Source organism: Zootoca vivipara, chromosome 15 (genome assembly GCF_965207765.1).
Source record: "Zootoca vivipara chromosome 15, rZooViv2.hap1.1, whole genome shotgun sequence".
Classification (NCBI taxonomy): Eukaryota; Metazoa; Chordata; class Lepidosauria; order Squamata; family Lacertidae; genus Zootoca; species Zootoca vivipara.
Window position 1 is genome coordinate 17137614 of NC_142598.1, and position 16236 is coordinate 17153849.

At 45.2% G+C, this 16236-nt stretch overlaps 2 protein-coding genes across 5 annotated transcripts in view; one reads left to right on the top strand and one right to left on the bottom strand.

Moving 5' to 3' along the window:
* The first annotated feature begins 1049 nt into the window (after positions 1 to 1049).
* LOC118075284 (purpurin) lies at positions 1050 to 7452 on the top strand. Its single transcript, XM_035097188.1, has 5 exons — positions 1050 to 1169; positions 2545 to 2681; positions 4791 to 4903; positions 6224 to 6436; positions 7376 to 7452. Exons 1-5 carry the CDS (start codon positions 1050 to 1052, stop codon positions 7450 to 7452), a joined length of 660 nt encoding a protein of 219 aa, XP_034953079.1.
* Positions 7453 to 9516: 2064 nt separating this feature from the next.
* The window catches only part of IDUA (alpha-L-iduronidase), a 46826-nt gene continuing 40106 nt past the window's right edge, over positions 9517 to 16236 (bottom strand). For all 4 annotated transcript variants that reach the window (XM_035140760.3, XM_088658282.1, XM_035140755.3 and 1 more), the window contains 5 exons: positions 16092 to 16213; positions 14249 to 14374; positions 12861 to 12937; positions 11612 to 11712; positions 9517 to 10882 (listed from right to left, as the gene is read on the bottom strand). In XM_035140760.3, coding sequence (XP_034996651.3) covers positions 10785 to 10882; positions 11612 to 11712; positions 12861 to 12937; positions 14249 to 14374; positions 16092 to 16213 — 524 coding nt within the window. In that variant the 3' untranslated portion in view covers positions 9517 to 10784. The remainder of the gene's footprint in view (positions 10883 to 11611; positions 11713 to 12860; positions 12938 to 14248; positions 14375 to 16091; positions 16214 to 16236) is intronic.

Here is a 16236-nt window from a genome sequence, read left to right on the forward strand (position 1 = left end):
TTATTATTATTATTATTATTTATACCCCACCCATCTGGCTGGGTTTCCCCAGCCACTCTGGGCGGCTTCCAACGAAATATTAAAACCGATACAGCATCAAACATTAAAAACTTCCCTAATATATGATGTGTTAGGCAATAAAATAAACAGACATTACTTGTGAGACAATTATCCGGTTGCTTGATACATTCAAGCAGCCATCTCTACTGGATAAATGCAGATGAGTCAGTCTCTATAATTTAGCTTCTCTCATTGTAGATGGCAGCGATTTGTGTTGTTATCCCCTTAGATTTTTATTTTTATTTTGCCCCTAAGTATTTTTGGACTTCTGAGATCCCTGAAGTTCCCCTAAGATTGCTTACACCTCTCTGTTGGGAAAGGATGGCGCTGTTTTGGCACTTTGGAAAATGAATTCGCTGTTGGCATAAGACCTTGCTACAGATAGAACTCACAGTGTGCCAAGAACCCTTAGTTAAATGCATTTCCTAGGATTTGGTTGTCCCCAATTCCACCCTTGAGCCCACTGCCAATAGTGGCAGACCTTGGGATCTCAAATTTCAGTGATGCCCTGTGTGACAGCAAAATTCAGTGCCTCCCTGCCTCTCACACTCCATTCCAAATCACAGTTGTGGCATCCACTGACAAGGGCCCCCCCCCTGCCCCAGCTCTGCGCCCTGTGCCCTGTGCAACCAAACCAGTTCCACTCCACTAATTCTGCCTCTGCCGCTAGTATAACATCAGAGAATGAAAACCATACACGGGGCCGTCTTAAGCATATTGGGCGCCCAGGCGTCGTGGTGCGATGATCGCTCTGGCGCCCCTCCTGCCCCGTTTCTCGCTGCGGCTGTCTGGCGGGCGCAGCGCGCAGCACCGCTGCGGCGGGCGCAGCTGTGCGGAGCCCCCCTGGTGGCCCTGCGCCCCCCAGGCTTGCTTTAGAGCCGGCCCTGACCATACATTTATCTGGATGAGGAGACATTCCATGCTCCTCCTCCTTCTCAGGTACGTGAGGAAGTTTCTAACCAGTGCTGAACAAACTGTTGCTCCACAGAATGAAATACGCTCAGTACACATTCCTGGTGACGATCATCTCCATTATCGATTATTCCTCGGCGCAGCCTTCGTGTGCAGTGGAATCTTTCTCTGTGAAGGAAGACTTTGACCCCAAGAGGGTAACTATGAATACTTTCTAACATAAAGGGTGACAGTGAGCTCGTGCAATGCAGTTTTGTCTTTGTGGTGTCTTTATTGTATATGGTTTATTTACACATATATACAACGTGAGCCTACGGTGGAGGGGTTCACTGTATCAACACCCCATAAGGGTATTGTTTCTCTCAAAGTCACAACCTTGGATTCAATCAAACATCGTGCTTTGCCTCTCTGGCTTTCCAGCTGGCTGCTTTTGCTTCCAGCTTCTAGCTCACAAGCAGCCAAATTTCAACTCTTGCTTTATTCCTCCTGAGAGTTGAGGCTGGGGCCCCACCCATTTGCTGTGCTGTCTTCCACGGAGCCTCTTCCTTTGGTCTCTTTACACCTCACCAGGAAGCTAGCCTGTCTGTTTCCTGGAATTTGAAGGTTTGATTAGCTTTTAACACTTGCTGGATCCAGGGATAGAAGAGTCTGGTGCTTAATTTAACACATGCACACCAAACTCACAACAGTATCAATGTGATGGGAATGACAATTAAGTTTCTGAAACGTTCTTTCCAATTTGCTAGTCGTCCTTGATTGCTTCTCAATTTTGGGGCTTCACTCTCTGCTTCCGAACATGCTTCCCTTAGCTTGTCATGTAAGGGTTAGTACACATGCCACTGGCATGCAAAGGTATTGGAGCTGTTTCAATGTCATTGGTGGTAACTGGCAGGGCCAGAGATGTCTCCCACCTGCAGCCTCAAGCGGTGCAAATCCTGCTGATAAACTGAGCCTTAGTCTTCAGATGTTGCCACATCAATTACTTGAAAGGGCTCCAGAATTAGGCTTTATCCATGAACCAGTGCTTAATTGTTTGAAATTTGGGTTTGGATTTGGATTATAGAAGTCTTTTTGCTTTGAACTTTCAGGCAATGCCTGGTAACTCAGCTTCAATTAATACTCTAGCCTGATTTGATCAGGGGTGGTTCAAATAAGAAATTTGATAAAAATTGGGGGGGAAATTGGAATATATTTAAAAGGACTTGGGTTTAAAACAAATATTCTGTAGAATTCCCATGATGAAATTGAAGCGAAGCAGTATGAAAGTAAAAAATGTAGCCCGGGATAGAGATAAGGGGAAGTCGATGCGTAATGGAAGATGCAGAGTACTGGACTATTGAAATGAAGATGTATAAGTAAAGAGGATAGAAGTAAGGTATAAATCAGGGCAGGTTGTATTCAAATTTGTATTGGTGTTTGCTTGTGTATATATTTTGTTTGTATTTTATATTGTTTTGTTTTAAATTTGTTTTAAGTTAATAAAGGTATTTTTAAAAATTAAAAAAATACTCTAGCCTGATGCCATGTGGTCACTGTCCTTCCTGGTAACTTTCAATGTCCTTTGCATTTTAGTATGCAGGTAAATGGTATGCGCTGGCCAAGAAAGACCCAGAAGGCCTGTTTCTACAAGATAACATCTCAGCTGAATATACCATTGAGGAGGATGGCACTATGATTGCATCTTCCAAAGGCAGAGTGAAGCTTTTCGGGTAAGTCACGGGATGACCTCAATTAGGCTTCCATGTATCCCTGGTCACCTGCTCCAATGACATTGTATTCCATTCCTGTGATCAAGATGGGAAGTGTTGTGGCAACTACTAGGTTGTAGGGCTGAGCCGAAGTGGGGGGAAAGTGCATTTACAAAATAATCCCTGCCCCCCTGCAAAATGTAAGCTCCAATTCCAGTAGTTGTTGGGTATGGGGGCCTGCAAAACAGGGCAAAAATGTTCATCCATTCATAGATAGTGCAAGAAACACTGTCCTTCCTCTGGTTAGACTGGTGATGTTATCACATACCCAAATCTGATTTGCTACATACAGTGGTACCTCGGTTTATGAACACAATTGGTTCCGGAAGTCTGTTCATAAACTGAAGCGTTCATAAACTGAAGCGAACTTTCCCATTGAAAGTAATGGAAAGTGGATTAATCTGTTCCAGACGGTCTGCAGAGTACTTAAACTGAAGCGTTCATAAACTGAAGCGAACTTTCCCATTGAAAGTAATGGAAAGTGGATTAATCCGTTCCAGACGGGTCCGCGGAGTACTTAAACTGAAGCGTTCATAAACTGAAGCATGGGTGTAATTGGTTCCGGAAGTCTGTTCATAAACTGAAGCGTTCATAAACTGAAGTGAACTTTCCCATTGAAAGTAATGGAAAATGAATTAATCCGTTCCAGATGGGTCCGCGGCGTTCATAAACCAAAAAATTCATAAACCGAGGTGTTCATAAACCGAGGTTCCACTGTAATCAGAAAAGCCTATAAGATCAGTGCTTCATAATCTCGCTTTGATCTTACCACCCAATGGACCAAATGTCATTGTGTGGTCTACATGATTCTCGAATGGCCACATTTCAGGATGTGAGCCTCTCAAAGGAAAGATTTAAGTCCTTACACGGCCAACAAAAGATGGGCTTCTGAAAAGTCACACAGTTAGGGGAGATAGGAAGACATACCCTAGGCCAAAAGCATTTTGGTGATGGGGTAAATTGGATTCAGATTACAGTGGTACCTTGGTTTACGTACACAATTGGTTCCAGAAGTCTGTACTTATCCTGAAGCATACTTAACCTGAAGCGAACTTTCCCATTGAAAATAATGGAAAGTGGATTAATCCGTTCCAGACGGTCCGCGGAGTACTTAAACTGAAGCATACTTAACCTGAAGCTAACTTTCCCATAGAAAGTAATGGAAAGTGGATTAATCCGTTCCAGATGGGTCCGCAGGGCACTCAACCTGAAGCGTACTTAACCCGAAGTATGAGTGTAATTGGTTCTGGAAGTCCGTACTTAACCTGAAGCGTACTTAACCTGAAGCGAACTTTCCCATTTAAAGTAATGGGAAGTGGATTAATCTGTTCCAGACGGGTCCGTGGCGTACTTAAACTGAAAGTACTCAAACCGAAGTGAACTTAAACCGAGGTATGATTGTATTAGAGAGTGGCAAAAGATGGTGGAGGAATCTGTGAACTTCTAGATGTTGGTTTCCCAACTCCCATCAGCCCTAGTCAACATGTTCACGGGTTAAGGCTACTGAAAGTTGAAGTTGAACAACATCTGGATGTCCATAGATTTCCCCATCTCTGTTGTAAGAGTAGACCAAGCAAGTAGGATTGGAATGCGCACGCATGGAGCCAGACCTACAGGAATGGCGGGCAGGAAGAGGCCTGTAGGGTTAGGATAGCAATGCAGAATCAGATGAGAGCTGAGCAGGATCCTGGTCTGGGTGTCATGTTCAGAAGCAGTTGAATCCTATTTCAATACTGGCAATGAGACAGTGTGCACCACCACTCTCCATTTTTAAAATTAGTTTTTATTAAATATTTTCTTGTGTAAAAAACAAACGAACAAGAAGAAAAGTACATATAGGGTCTCCACTTTCAATTCATAGTCTTTTTCACACCACCACTCTTGAGGGCAGCAAAGTAGCTTTGCAGGCACACACAGCTCTGGCCTCCAACAAAGGGGAGCAGTTGAGAGACCTGATTTGGCTCCCACAACCTCTCTATGATCTCCTGTCTGAGGCAGCTGCCTCACTCTGCCTAAAGTTAGAGCTGGCTCCAATTAACGAGAATTCCTCTTCCTGTCTTCCTGTTTCAGGTTCTGGGTGATCTGCGCTGACATGGCCGCCCAATACTCAGTGCCTGACCCCACCACTCCAGCAAAAATGTTCATGAATTATCAAGGCCTGGCAAGCTATTTGTCAAGCGGAGGTGAGCAAGATATCCCTTGTTGCTTGTGGGTGAGAATGTGGAGAAAGGGGAAATGTCAAAGAGTTGTGCCTCATTCTGTATCCCAAATGAGGCGGGTTTATGTCTGTGGCCCCTTTTGACATTATCTTAGCAGTGTAGAAGCCCTTCCTTCACTCTGCTTTGATTTCTTTCTTACTGAAACACGTCTCACCTTAATATAAAATATTCAGAGTGGCTTGTAATAAGAACAAAATGAAGAGTTATGGGGGAAAATCAAGAACACAATTAAAACACACATTAAGAATAGAACTCAGCAATGGGGCTATGTGGACCTCCCTTGGGAGACTGTTCCAAATCTTGGGTACCGCAGCTAGAAAAGACCTGCATTTCAGGTCACCTGGGAGGAGCCCACAATATACCTTTCATACTCACCAGAGGAAAGAGGAGCTGTTGCCTCAGCGCTCTCTTTCTTATACTGTATCATATCCCACTTCTTTATTTATACTGGGAGGAATTCAACATTGCGCCAAGTTGACTGTTCCATCAGTGCAAGCATTTTGGCTTGCCAGACAGAATACCTGTCCCCCCTCCTATCCAGGGGTTATTTCAACACCCTCTTCCAGATCCAATTTGTTGACAGGACTCATTAATTGAATCCCACCTCTCAGATTTAGATCCCACCCTTTGACTCTAGTCAGTGCTATTTTTCTAGAAAAAGAGGTGCCAGAACTCACCATGAACACCTCCCTCGTTCTCTTACAATGGCAACGGGGCCCACCTGAGAGGTGCCAGAACTGAGTTCTGGTAAGTTCCAGCTGAAAAAAAACCCTGAGTATAGTGCTTAAAGAAGCTTTTGCTTTGTAAATTCCCAATGGACAGACACACTAAGAAACACACTCTTAAAATCCAAAGAAATTCAACCAGCTCTGCTCAAGTGTCTGCTTTGTATCTTATTTTCTTTTCTGGGAGCTAATGTTCTTCTCCCCCTCCCAAGTGTTAGAGAAGACTCGTAGAGCAATTGTAGCCAGAGATAAAACCAAAGGAGAACTCTGATCCACTGCTTCTCCTTTCCTACAGAGTTTAACCTCAGACCTTTGTAGCTTTCTCCATCTGCCAGGAGGGAGCTGTCACAGTTCTGAACTGGCAGGGCTGCTACTTATGCAGTAACAACAACATGCAGCCAAGCTCGGATAGTCAACATCAGCATTGCACACAGATGCCCGTTTTCATTCTTCCATCACTCAGGGTTGGGGTGGGAGGGAATTGTGTCTGAAGCCAGCCCTGGCTGCAGAACACATTGGTATGGTTTCAGGTGACCACATACCATTGGTATGGTTTCAGGTGACAACTACTGGGTGATTGACACAGACTACGACAACTATGCCATCACCTATGCCTGCCGCAGTCTGAAAGAGGATGGCTCCTGTGATGACGGCTACTCCATTATTTTCTCTCGCAACCCTCGTGGTCTCCCCCCAGCCATTCAGCGCATTGTGCGCCAGAAGCAGGAAGAAATCTGCATGTCTGGCCAGTTCCAGCCTGTGCTACAGTCAGGTATGTAAAAACACACAATTTTGCTCCTTTCTTGAACACATACACACACAATTTTGCTCCTTTCTGCACCATCTGTGAAACAGTCATGTGGACAGCCAACCTACAAGAATAACCGGTCATGGGACCAGACAACCTAAAGGAGCCACACACGACCCTCTTGGCTCACAAAAGGCTCACCTGTCTGTGGCAGGATAGGAACAATTCTCCAGCCACTCTGGGCTGCCTGCAGATGTCTTCTAAAACTTGCATTGTTCTTTATCTCCTTGACATCTGAGTGAGGTAGGACTGGGCTAAACTGGCTCTCCGGACACCATTGGACTGCAACTCCCATCATCCTAGACCACGTGTAGGCAGGGGCTGATAGGTGATGGGGACCAGTAAAAGTGGTGGACCACAGGTTAGCCATGTCTGCTGTAAGGCATATAAGAAAGAGGGAATTCCTTTGTGAAGACTGCCTTGGGACCAGGTTCTGGCACCTTACCAGCATGTACCAGCCGTACGTTTCTGTGGCAAGGCCTGCTCGGTATTTTGCATCACCAACAAAGAGGAAATGAATCACAAACGGGAATGAAAGGCACAAATCTGCATTGAATTGGCGTCTACTTCCTTATATATTGAAATAATGACTATAATTTAAATATAAATGCATCTCATCATAACATGATAGGCAAGTACCTGCTGAGTGTGCTGTCCAGATGCTCAGTTGATGGGCCACTTCCAGTCCCCTCCTTCTCTGCTCCCTTCTTGGGGTTTTTCGAACCTTTAACTTGGACTAGGACTGCCCCTCTGTCAAGTAGGACACACGGCTACCTCAGGACTTTTGGGGGCAGTAGCTAGGCTGCAACACTAACCTGCCTGAGTGGTCAGTCAAGTGACCCCAAAGGCCAGCCCTTCTGCACCAGGCCTCATAAAGTTCTTTCCTTGCTGCTTGCTCCTCAGCTGGGGCAGTTTTTCTCCAGTACATGGTGTGCATAGCTGGGTCGTGGAACTTGTTCGCTTTCGAGTTTGATCCATAGGAGGGAGGTGGCAGTTTTGAAACCAGGATTTCAATTCGGTCTCTGCTACGTAGTGATGAGGAGAGGCTTCAAAGCAAAATCTCAGAGACAAGCTCTGCACTTAAAAAAATAATATTTTTACACATGTACAAGTTGAGAAGCCAGACCAGCTTCAAGATTTAGGGGAGCTCTAGGCAAGTGTTCACCCACTTGCTTCCACTTTCCGCTTGGAGCAGGAAGAGAGTTATTAGGGAAAAGTTACACACTCACTCTCTCTTCACTAGCAATTGTTCTCTCTCCAAGCAGCTTTGCTTGGATGTTTTGTGTGTGTTGAAAGCATTTGTTCTACCACTGCACTTTTGTGTATATGTGTGTGAGTGGTTTCTGCATGGAGGTTTCTGAGGCAGTTAATAAATAAAACAACTGGAGCTCAACCATACCTTGAAATAGAAAACAATGCAAAATGTTCTAGTTTGCATCGTGGTTACAATGCAACATCTAATGTGCGCCGTTCTTGCTTGTCTCCATAGGGGCCTGTTAAATCAAGACTCCTTCAGAGTTGGAGGAGCAGAGGCCTGATCTCTGCATCTTGAAGTCGTCCATGTAGTGTTTGGATTAGAGCTTTTCCTCAAACACGTCTAAGTGTTGGCTTGTTGTTTTTATTTTATGGCACTTGGGTACTACACACCTCGCTTGTCTGAACTCAAAAGAACTGTGTTAATGTTTGTCAATAAATGTTTTTAAGTAATCTTTTAAACTGCCTCCTCATGCTGTGTTCACATGGGCAAATGTGTGGGCTTGGAGACATTTGTGGGCAATTCGGGAACGTTGTGGCTTTCGTCTTCGTCACACACTTAACCCAACACAAAGAAACAAAAGTGTTTCAAAGAATGTGGGCTGCCATCAGAACTGGCAGTCCTATTTCGTGGCACAGCACCGGGTTTCAAGTTTCAGGTGCCAGTTTTGTGTGTAAAGTGGTCCAGGTCAATGGGATCCACTTATCACATAAGTAGTAAGTGCCAAAGCTGTTCTCATGTTGGGGGAGCAGCAGGAGCAAAGTAACAAATGAAGCGAGAGTTAAAGTAATGTTTGAGGCCTAAAGGAGTCATTCTGTCAGACAGACAGAGGCAGAGACCATTGATGAAGAGAGGGCAGGGAAGCAGGTGAATAAAGTATAGTGCAATCCTGTGCAGACTTACTCATATGTAAGCCTTTCCGAACATAAGACAACCACATCCATTCATGTGCACACATTTACACAAGTAATGACTTGGTTGTGGTCCTCATCCTCCCCTCCCCTCCCCTCCCCTCCAATAATAAAATCCATTCTGTATGCAGAAATATTGCAGCTCTCTTGCCTCAGTCACGTACTAGGCCTAGTATTTGTAAGGATCCTGAGCACTAACTAGTAGTATGAGAGACTGTGTAAATACTGGAGGTGGTGTGTGTGTGTGTCCTTCATTTTCTTCAACTGCTCCTGAGAGTGAGAGCAGCCAGTCCTGGGAGGCATCATATCTCTGTAAATTATTAGCCCTGGCTCTTACGTTTTAGAGGTGGCTCCCAGAGCTGGACCAGACTAGTCTGTTCCAGTTTACCAAACACAATGAGATTTAAAGCCCTCCTTTTATTTAGTTTTTTTAAGTTCGAAAACAAACCAACTTTTGGTGGGCTGGGCAATGGGTACTTTGAATTTCAAAAAAGTGCTGTGGATACCAGTTACAAAATGGCTGCCGCATCTAAAAGACCACAAAATGGCACAGGTATGCTGCCCCATCGATGTGGGGGTAGCACTTATATCAGCAACCGCTGTGGTCACTCTCCCTTGTCAAAGAGATGCAATGTATTATTTACTTAAAACTAGTGGAAAGTACCCAGCATTGCTCAAGAATGCTAAGAAACTAAAACAATTCAGTGCAGTTTTGAAAGTTTCATTCCATCTGGATTCAAAATGGTGTCCAAATTGTATCCAAGCGTAGAGAAAAAACACCTGCTCCCTGATCTTAGGAGCTGTCATGCAAAATTTGGTTATGCTATGTTAGGCATCCAATCGCCTACAGAACAAACAAAGAGACAAAGAACCTTCCGAAATATATAGCAGATCTTTATTCAAATGAGAGATTCCAAAAGTTGCATGTAGCATCCAAGCTCAACATGAGTACCTTTAATCAACTTTTTGTTTTGCACAAGCATAGAAAATACAAACCTACTTCTAAAACCAAATTCTTAAAAAGATTGGCACTTGGCATCTTCCCACTCCTGAGCACTTTTCCCAGGATGCTATTCTTCCAGCCCAGGGGTCAGCAAACTTTTCCTACGGGGGGGCCGGTTCACTGTCCCTCAGAACTTGTGACGGGCCGGACCCTGCATGCGCATGCGCACAGGCCTTCCCTCGGAGTCAAGAGCGGCTGAGATACCTCCACTCACCACGTTCAGACAGAGCGGGCTGGGCTGGGGAGGGGAGGGGGCGCCCCGCCGGCGCTGGGTCTCGGCTTGCGCGGAGGGGCCGCAGCCATTCTGCCGGGAAGGGCCCCCACCCCAGGATGTCCATGACCGTGTTGCTAATGTGCCACTGCCGAGCAGCACAGAAGAGTCCTCCTACTCTTCCTCCTCGCAGGCTCTCTGCTCCCGCTTCTTCCCTCCCCTTCGCTTCTCCTCCTCCCTTGTTGGAGCTAGACATCAACAAGGCGCCCTGCCCTGCGCCTCGCCCCGATTGGAGGAGCGAGTCTCGTGAAGGGTCGCCATTGGCCGCTGGCTCACATCAAACTGGCCAATGGAGGAGAGGTCTGAGGTTCCTAAGGCTTCAGATTGGCCAGCGTCACGGAAGTCTGAGCAACCTTGGAGCATGCTGGGAGATGTAGTCCGGGGGGGGGGTTCACAAAAAAATGGGACCCGAAAAAAATTGGCGGGAAATGGTGATCACACTGATTGCAGAACCGTTCATGGGTCAGATCCAGAGGGCAACTGGGCCAGATCCGGCCTGCGGGCCGTAGTTTGCCAACCCCTGTTCCAGCCCATTCACTTTTCTTTTTCTCTAATCCAGTTGACTCTCGAAACTAGTTACTGTAGGGGCTTGAACAAGTGCTTACATCAGCAGCTGGCATCCCTTGGATTGTGGGGGGAGGCAATTCTGTTGCCTGCCTTAGGGTGCTACTTATTTTTCAAAATTATCTCTTGAAAAAGAAACTTTTGGCGCTCTGGAGTGGCTTCCAGTCGCTCTTCTCATTTCTCCTCTGATGCCCTGGAAGTTGAGTTAAAGAGTATGAAGAACCACTGCTTTAAGGACTTGTAGCCTGACAAAGTGCAAGCCTAATTCTGTAAGTTCTGGGTTGCCTTTGAGGTGCTCTTGGCCTTTCTTAAGATGCTTCGTTGTAGTACACCGGGAGAGAAAACGGCCCTGCTCTGCCCCAGTAATCCACAGCTCGCACTTTGTAAAACCCTGCGACTGTTGTTTCTGTAGAGAAAGTCCAACACAAAGTTAGTTGGTTATACTGAGACAAACTGGGGGGGGAAATATACATTGACAAAATGCCTGTGTTTTGGTGTGTGTTTTTTAAGTAGATGCTTATCTCTGCAGCCAAATGTTCGGATAAGCCAGGTGCCAACCATAAGCGAGGTGCCAACCATTTGTACTTTGTGGCAATAACTGAAGACCGTTTTTGTTTTGACAAGAATGAAAAAGAATATTTAAAAAAAGCTGTCTGCCTTTAAAACTGCCAGGTCCCTAGACTGAATCTTTGATCCTTCTGTGTACTTTTAACCTTCCTACACAAAACTTCCCCTTGTAAACCTGTGTGGAACTTCTCACTATGTACCTTTAATCTTCCCATAAAGTTTTGCTCTTCTTGAGCAGAACAACCACCCAAAGCAACCATTTGATGATGATGATGATGATTAACACCCTGTCCATCTGGCTGGGTTTCTCCAGCCACTCTGGGCAGCTTCCGGCAAAATATTAAAATACAATAATCCATCAAATATTAAAAGCTTCCTTCTTTCACACCAGTGGCGTTTGGGAACCTGAATCTATAAACAGTGGCATATAGGAAACATTACAGTTCCTCAAGGTTGCTTCAAAAAAACCAAGCTGCGAATTTTAAAAAAAGGTTGTGTGGAAGAATTGAAATGATCTTAGTTTGCTTTTGTTCTAAAATTAAAAATAAAGATAGACACTGGACATTACCTGGGTTGTAGACCAATGCTGTAAATATACTGTCTTTGACACTGATCTGGTGGTATGTTTTTCCATCCTGTGAGAAAAACACTTCGAATTTTTTCAGGCACCTATGAAGAAAAACAAACAAACATATCACAGAGACTTGCAAGCTTATTGCTGTTACCCTGCAAGGAAAAGTGATTTGTTTTCAGAGGAAAATAAGCAGAAATTAAAGACAACTGTTCCAAACCTATTTATTCCAAAGCAAAGTTGAGCCCAATGGGTATGTCTACTGAGTTATCTCCATTTCATCCCATATCAGGTCTCTAACACACCTTTCTAAAATAATGAGAGGTACCCAGCGCTGCTCTATTCTGAAAGTTCCATCACTACTTGTCAGATGGAATGATCTCCCTCCTCGTCTGTTGTTCCTCCAAGCCCCAAGAGCTGATCAGGGGAGCATAAAGGGGAATAAGGAGGATTCATCGCACTAGCGTCTGCTAGAGTAACTGTTTGGTTGAATCCTGGCCACAATGATCATCTGGTGTATCTGGACAAAAGGCTGTCTTCAACTCTAGACCCTGGTCACTGATTGGTTTTGTTGGAGGACCTCTTTGACCAGAGTGATGGTGGTATATCAAGCCCCCTCAAGGCCTATTGCCTAGCCCCACTACCACATATTCTGCCTTTTAACTGCCTTTTCCATATCCCTTTTAACTCTTTCAGATGCAAAAGAGCTAAAACCCTTAAAAGTTTAAAGGATCTAGGAGCGGCATATAAAAGCAGGTTTGGAGGCACACATCACTCGACCCCAATCCTCTCCTTTATATGCCATGGGGCCAGGGGGGAATAAATAAAAACAACACCTTCTCTATACTGTACCGATCAGGCTCACTACAGTGCTAGAACAGAGGTGGGGAGTCTGGGCCTGCCATACGCTGCTGGACTACAACTCCCATCATCCTCAGTGACTGGTCGTACTGGACAGGGCTGATGGGAGCTGGAGTCCAACAACATCGAGAGGGTCACAGGTCCCCCACCTGCCTTGCACTAGGCCATTAGACTCTAAGCGAGGTGACCAAGAAGCAATTCATATGGCCCCAGAGCTCAGCAATATTCAGCTATTGCCCTCTGGATTTTCCAGTCTGATTCCTCACAGGCCCCCAGTTTGTAAAATGTACAGTTGCTATTTAGTTACTGCTTTACACAAAGAATTTGAAAAAGATGGATTTAAAACCGAGACAGTTCTGCATTCCTTTAGGTGTGAGTTACCTACTTTGAATTGACACAGCTGTCATCCCACACTACCAAAACTTGTCCCTTTGTGAGATGGATGAGGCGAACACCATTCACCTGACAAGACAGATTAGCTCAGGGTTACCATGGCATGTATCAAAAGAGTGAGGTTTTTTTTATTTATTACATTATGTTGTGAGTGTGATTTCAGCTCTTCGTGAAGTCAGCTCAGAATAGTGATTCAGCATACTAGCAAGGAACTGCTAGGAGTCAAGTATAACAAGAACAGTCTTCTTTATTGCAGTAGGAATCTTGACTGACTGGAGGGAAAGGGTGAGCTCCTTTTATACTCTCAGGAGCAGGGGTTGGGGAAAGGATACATTTAGATTTTGGCGGGAACCTATCAGAGTGAGGATCCAAATTGTGCTAATAGCAATAACCAATAGCAACTGTCACCGCACACATTTGAATCGCCCTGGAGCGGGAAAGGTAGTTACAGGACCAGGAGAGAAACTCATGTACTGTACACAAATTAAACCAATACATAACAACATTATTTTATGTATTTTTCCCCCCACTAAAGCAAGAGGTAAGAGAGCTTTAAAAAAATGGATCAATTTGACCAAATGATGAGGCCACTAGGGATGGCTGATAAACTGGAAACAAACAAACAAACAAACAAAAAGTGGGCATGGTTTCTCATGAGAGTTTCATCACGAGTCCACATCCAGTGGCGGACTATGGCCTCCCAAACTGCAGCAGTGCCCTGTGTGATGCCCCCCCCCGCCTCTCTCATTCCATCCTAAAGCCCCCTGCACCACACCAGTCGTGCTACCCTATAACCGCCTCTGCCACCTGCAGCCAGAAGCAGAAAAACTGAGATGCAAGCAAATGGTCTAAGGGAACACTAGGCCTTCCGGGACAAGCTTTCAGAGTGGCTGACAAGAGGGTGCTTCTCCTTGCAGCCTAGGCTGCCAACAGCTTCTCTAAAGAGACCACATTTGTAGTGGGATGTGGGAAGAGGGCAGCCATCTGTAGGGCTGAACACTTACATATAGCCAAAAATAAATAAAAAAGCACATTGATTTACACAAAATCAACAGACACTCGCTTATATGTTTTATTATGTTTTTATATATGTTGGAAGCTGCTCAGAGTGGCTGGGTTAACCCAGTCAGATGGGCGGGGTGTAAATAATAAAATTATTATTAATAATAAGAGTGATCTTATATGATTTGCTAATAAAGAGTGGCTTATGATAACAAAAGCACCGAGCCAATAGTATTTATCTGAAACAAAATGGCTTCCAAACTCCAACACCCTAAGCTGGACTCAGAAAAACAAATAAACCAAAGAAAATTGTTCGTTTCAAATTGGATTAGAGGTGCCACACATCTAAGGAAACAATTTACAGGATGTTGTGCCTACCTGATCGGGAGCAGCGAAAGGCTTTGCACAGATGTGGACGAGGAAGACGGATGGAACTGGGAGCTCTTGTTTCAGCACCAAGCAGCCTTTTGCTGGGAGTGAAAATGGTCCTTTCACCACAGGGTCCTATGAAATAAAATAAAAATGCTTAATGAGGAGAAACTTCCCTACAGTAGCCTATCAGTATTAACCATGGTGATATGTTAAATATTGTCCAGGGGCCAGAGAGCACATGATCCACTGGCACAGGTAAGCAAGTCTCAGCCTGAATGGAACATCACTCAGCAGTGCCCAAGTTAGCCATTCGGAGCATTCTGAAAGAAGATCAGAAAAAGTGCAACAGTGCTTTTGAACAAAAAAGTGCTTCTGAAAGGTGACTTGGAGCCAGTTCTTTGGAACTCCCCCCCCCCTTCATGTGGGGAATGTGTGCATAGGATGGAGCACACCCACAGCTCATCATGTTAGAATGCAAAACCTGAAGTGGGTTGTTTTGAAGGAGAGATCTGGGGTTAGCATATTTCACTTGAATGCCAGCGCTGGGGAATAACAGCAGGGAGGGCTATTGCCTTCATGGCTTGCTCTTGGGACTACTGGAGGTACCCGCCTGGCGCATTCGGGAAGTAGGATGTTAAGACTGTTTATTCAGCCGCCTTTCAAAACACGTTTTCCCTTTGTACTTTCCCCATGCTTTCAGATTTCCACCTGCAAACGCCAGCTGCACGATACATATAAAGTACATTTGTAGCATCATGCCTTCCCACCTCCAAAAAGAATTCTGGGAACTGTAGAATGCCAAAGGATGTTTCCCAGGATTATTTGGGTGGAGGGGTGATGAGCCATGGCTGCTAAGGTGGCATAAACATGCTTTAAATGTATGGTGCAGCTGGAGAGCCGTGGCGGAAAATCCCCACTGAGGATTTCTGCTGTGATTTATAGTGGAAAATTGGCAGGCGCAGAAGGGAAAAAACACCTGCCTCGCTGCAATGCTCCCTGACCCTACATTAGAGAACATGTGTGCGGTGAGGAAACTTGCAGTTCTTCCTTTAGTCAAAACACAACCCAAAAAACCCCAACCACGTCGTTTTTAAAAGATATCCATAGGGCTGGGTTTAGATTTCCTTGAGGGGGATCAGTGGGGCAGAGATCCCCCAGTGCGCAGGTATGTGCTTACGAAGGAGAACCGGCTTAAAGATCAAAAGCAAAGCGAAAGTGGTGGGCCTTCCACCGGCCTTGCTCGTTCGGATATCCTTACAACAAATATTTATGTAGCACCGACAGCGTACTGTGGAGTCAGCTCTACATAAAAGTTGGTCCAGCAGGAAGCCAACATCTGGACAGCATAAAAGGGACGGAATAAATTTCACCAACTCCTCACTTCTGAGGTACTCACAAGGAACGGGATACCAGAGGCACGAGTAGTAGGTAAGTAAGGGGGTTGAAGGTGGGGAAGAGGCATCTCCTTCATTTTTGGGACACTTCTGAGGCCCTAACCACACTACAAACATATATCAGTGCTATACCAGTTTAATAACCGAGGCTTTCTCCCCAAGCTCCCTGGGAATTGTAGTTTGGTGAGAGTGCTGACTCTCCCAAGCTTCTGCTTCTCCCACTCCACAAAAACTACGGCTCCCAGGGTTCCCTGAGGAGAGGGAATGGATATTATGGCGGTTTAAATCTGTAGTGTAGAGTAGCCCTGTGATCACACTATATTGAGTCAAAATATATACCATTATATTTTTACCAGAGGAGAAGGGAAGGATTCCTGATGGTGGTGTGGTCCATTCCTGCTATATAGCAGACAAGAACTGCTGTGAGGATTGCATGTACAACAAACGCATCGTACCTCAGCAGCTCTTATCTGCTCCAGTTGCTTCGGGGAAGGAAAATCTGGAGCTCCCAGTTTCTTCCACTGCAAATACGGGTTGGTCAGGTAGTTATCCAAGTAGTAAGTGATGTACACAAGTCCTTTGGGAAGACAAAGGGAGCGT

What these genes read in the sequence shown, in the direction of transcription:
- LOC118075284 (XM_035097188.1), top strand. Translation starts at nt 1,050, where the DNA reads ATGAAATACGCTCAGTACACATTCCTGGTGACGATCATCTCCATTATC. An exon ending in GGCAGAGTGAAGCTTTTCGG is followed by an intron (nt 2,682 to 4,790) that starts GTAAGTCACGGG and finishes TTCCTGTTTCAG; the next exon opens with GTTCTGGGTGATCTGCGCTG. An exon ending in AAGCTATTTGTCAAGCGGAG is followed by an intron (nt 4,904 to 6,223) that starts GTGAGCAAGATA and finishes GTATGGTTTCAG; the next exon opens with GTGACAACTACTGGGTGATT.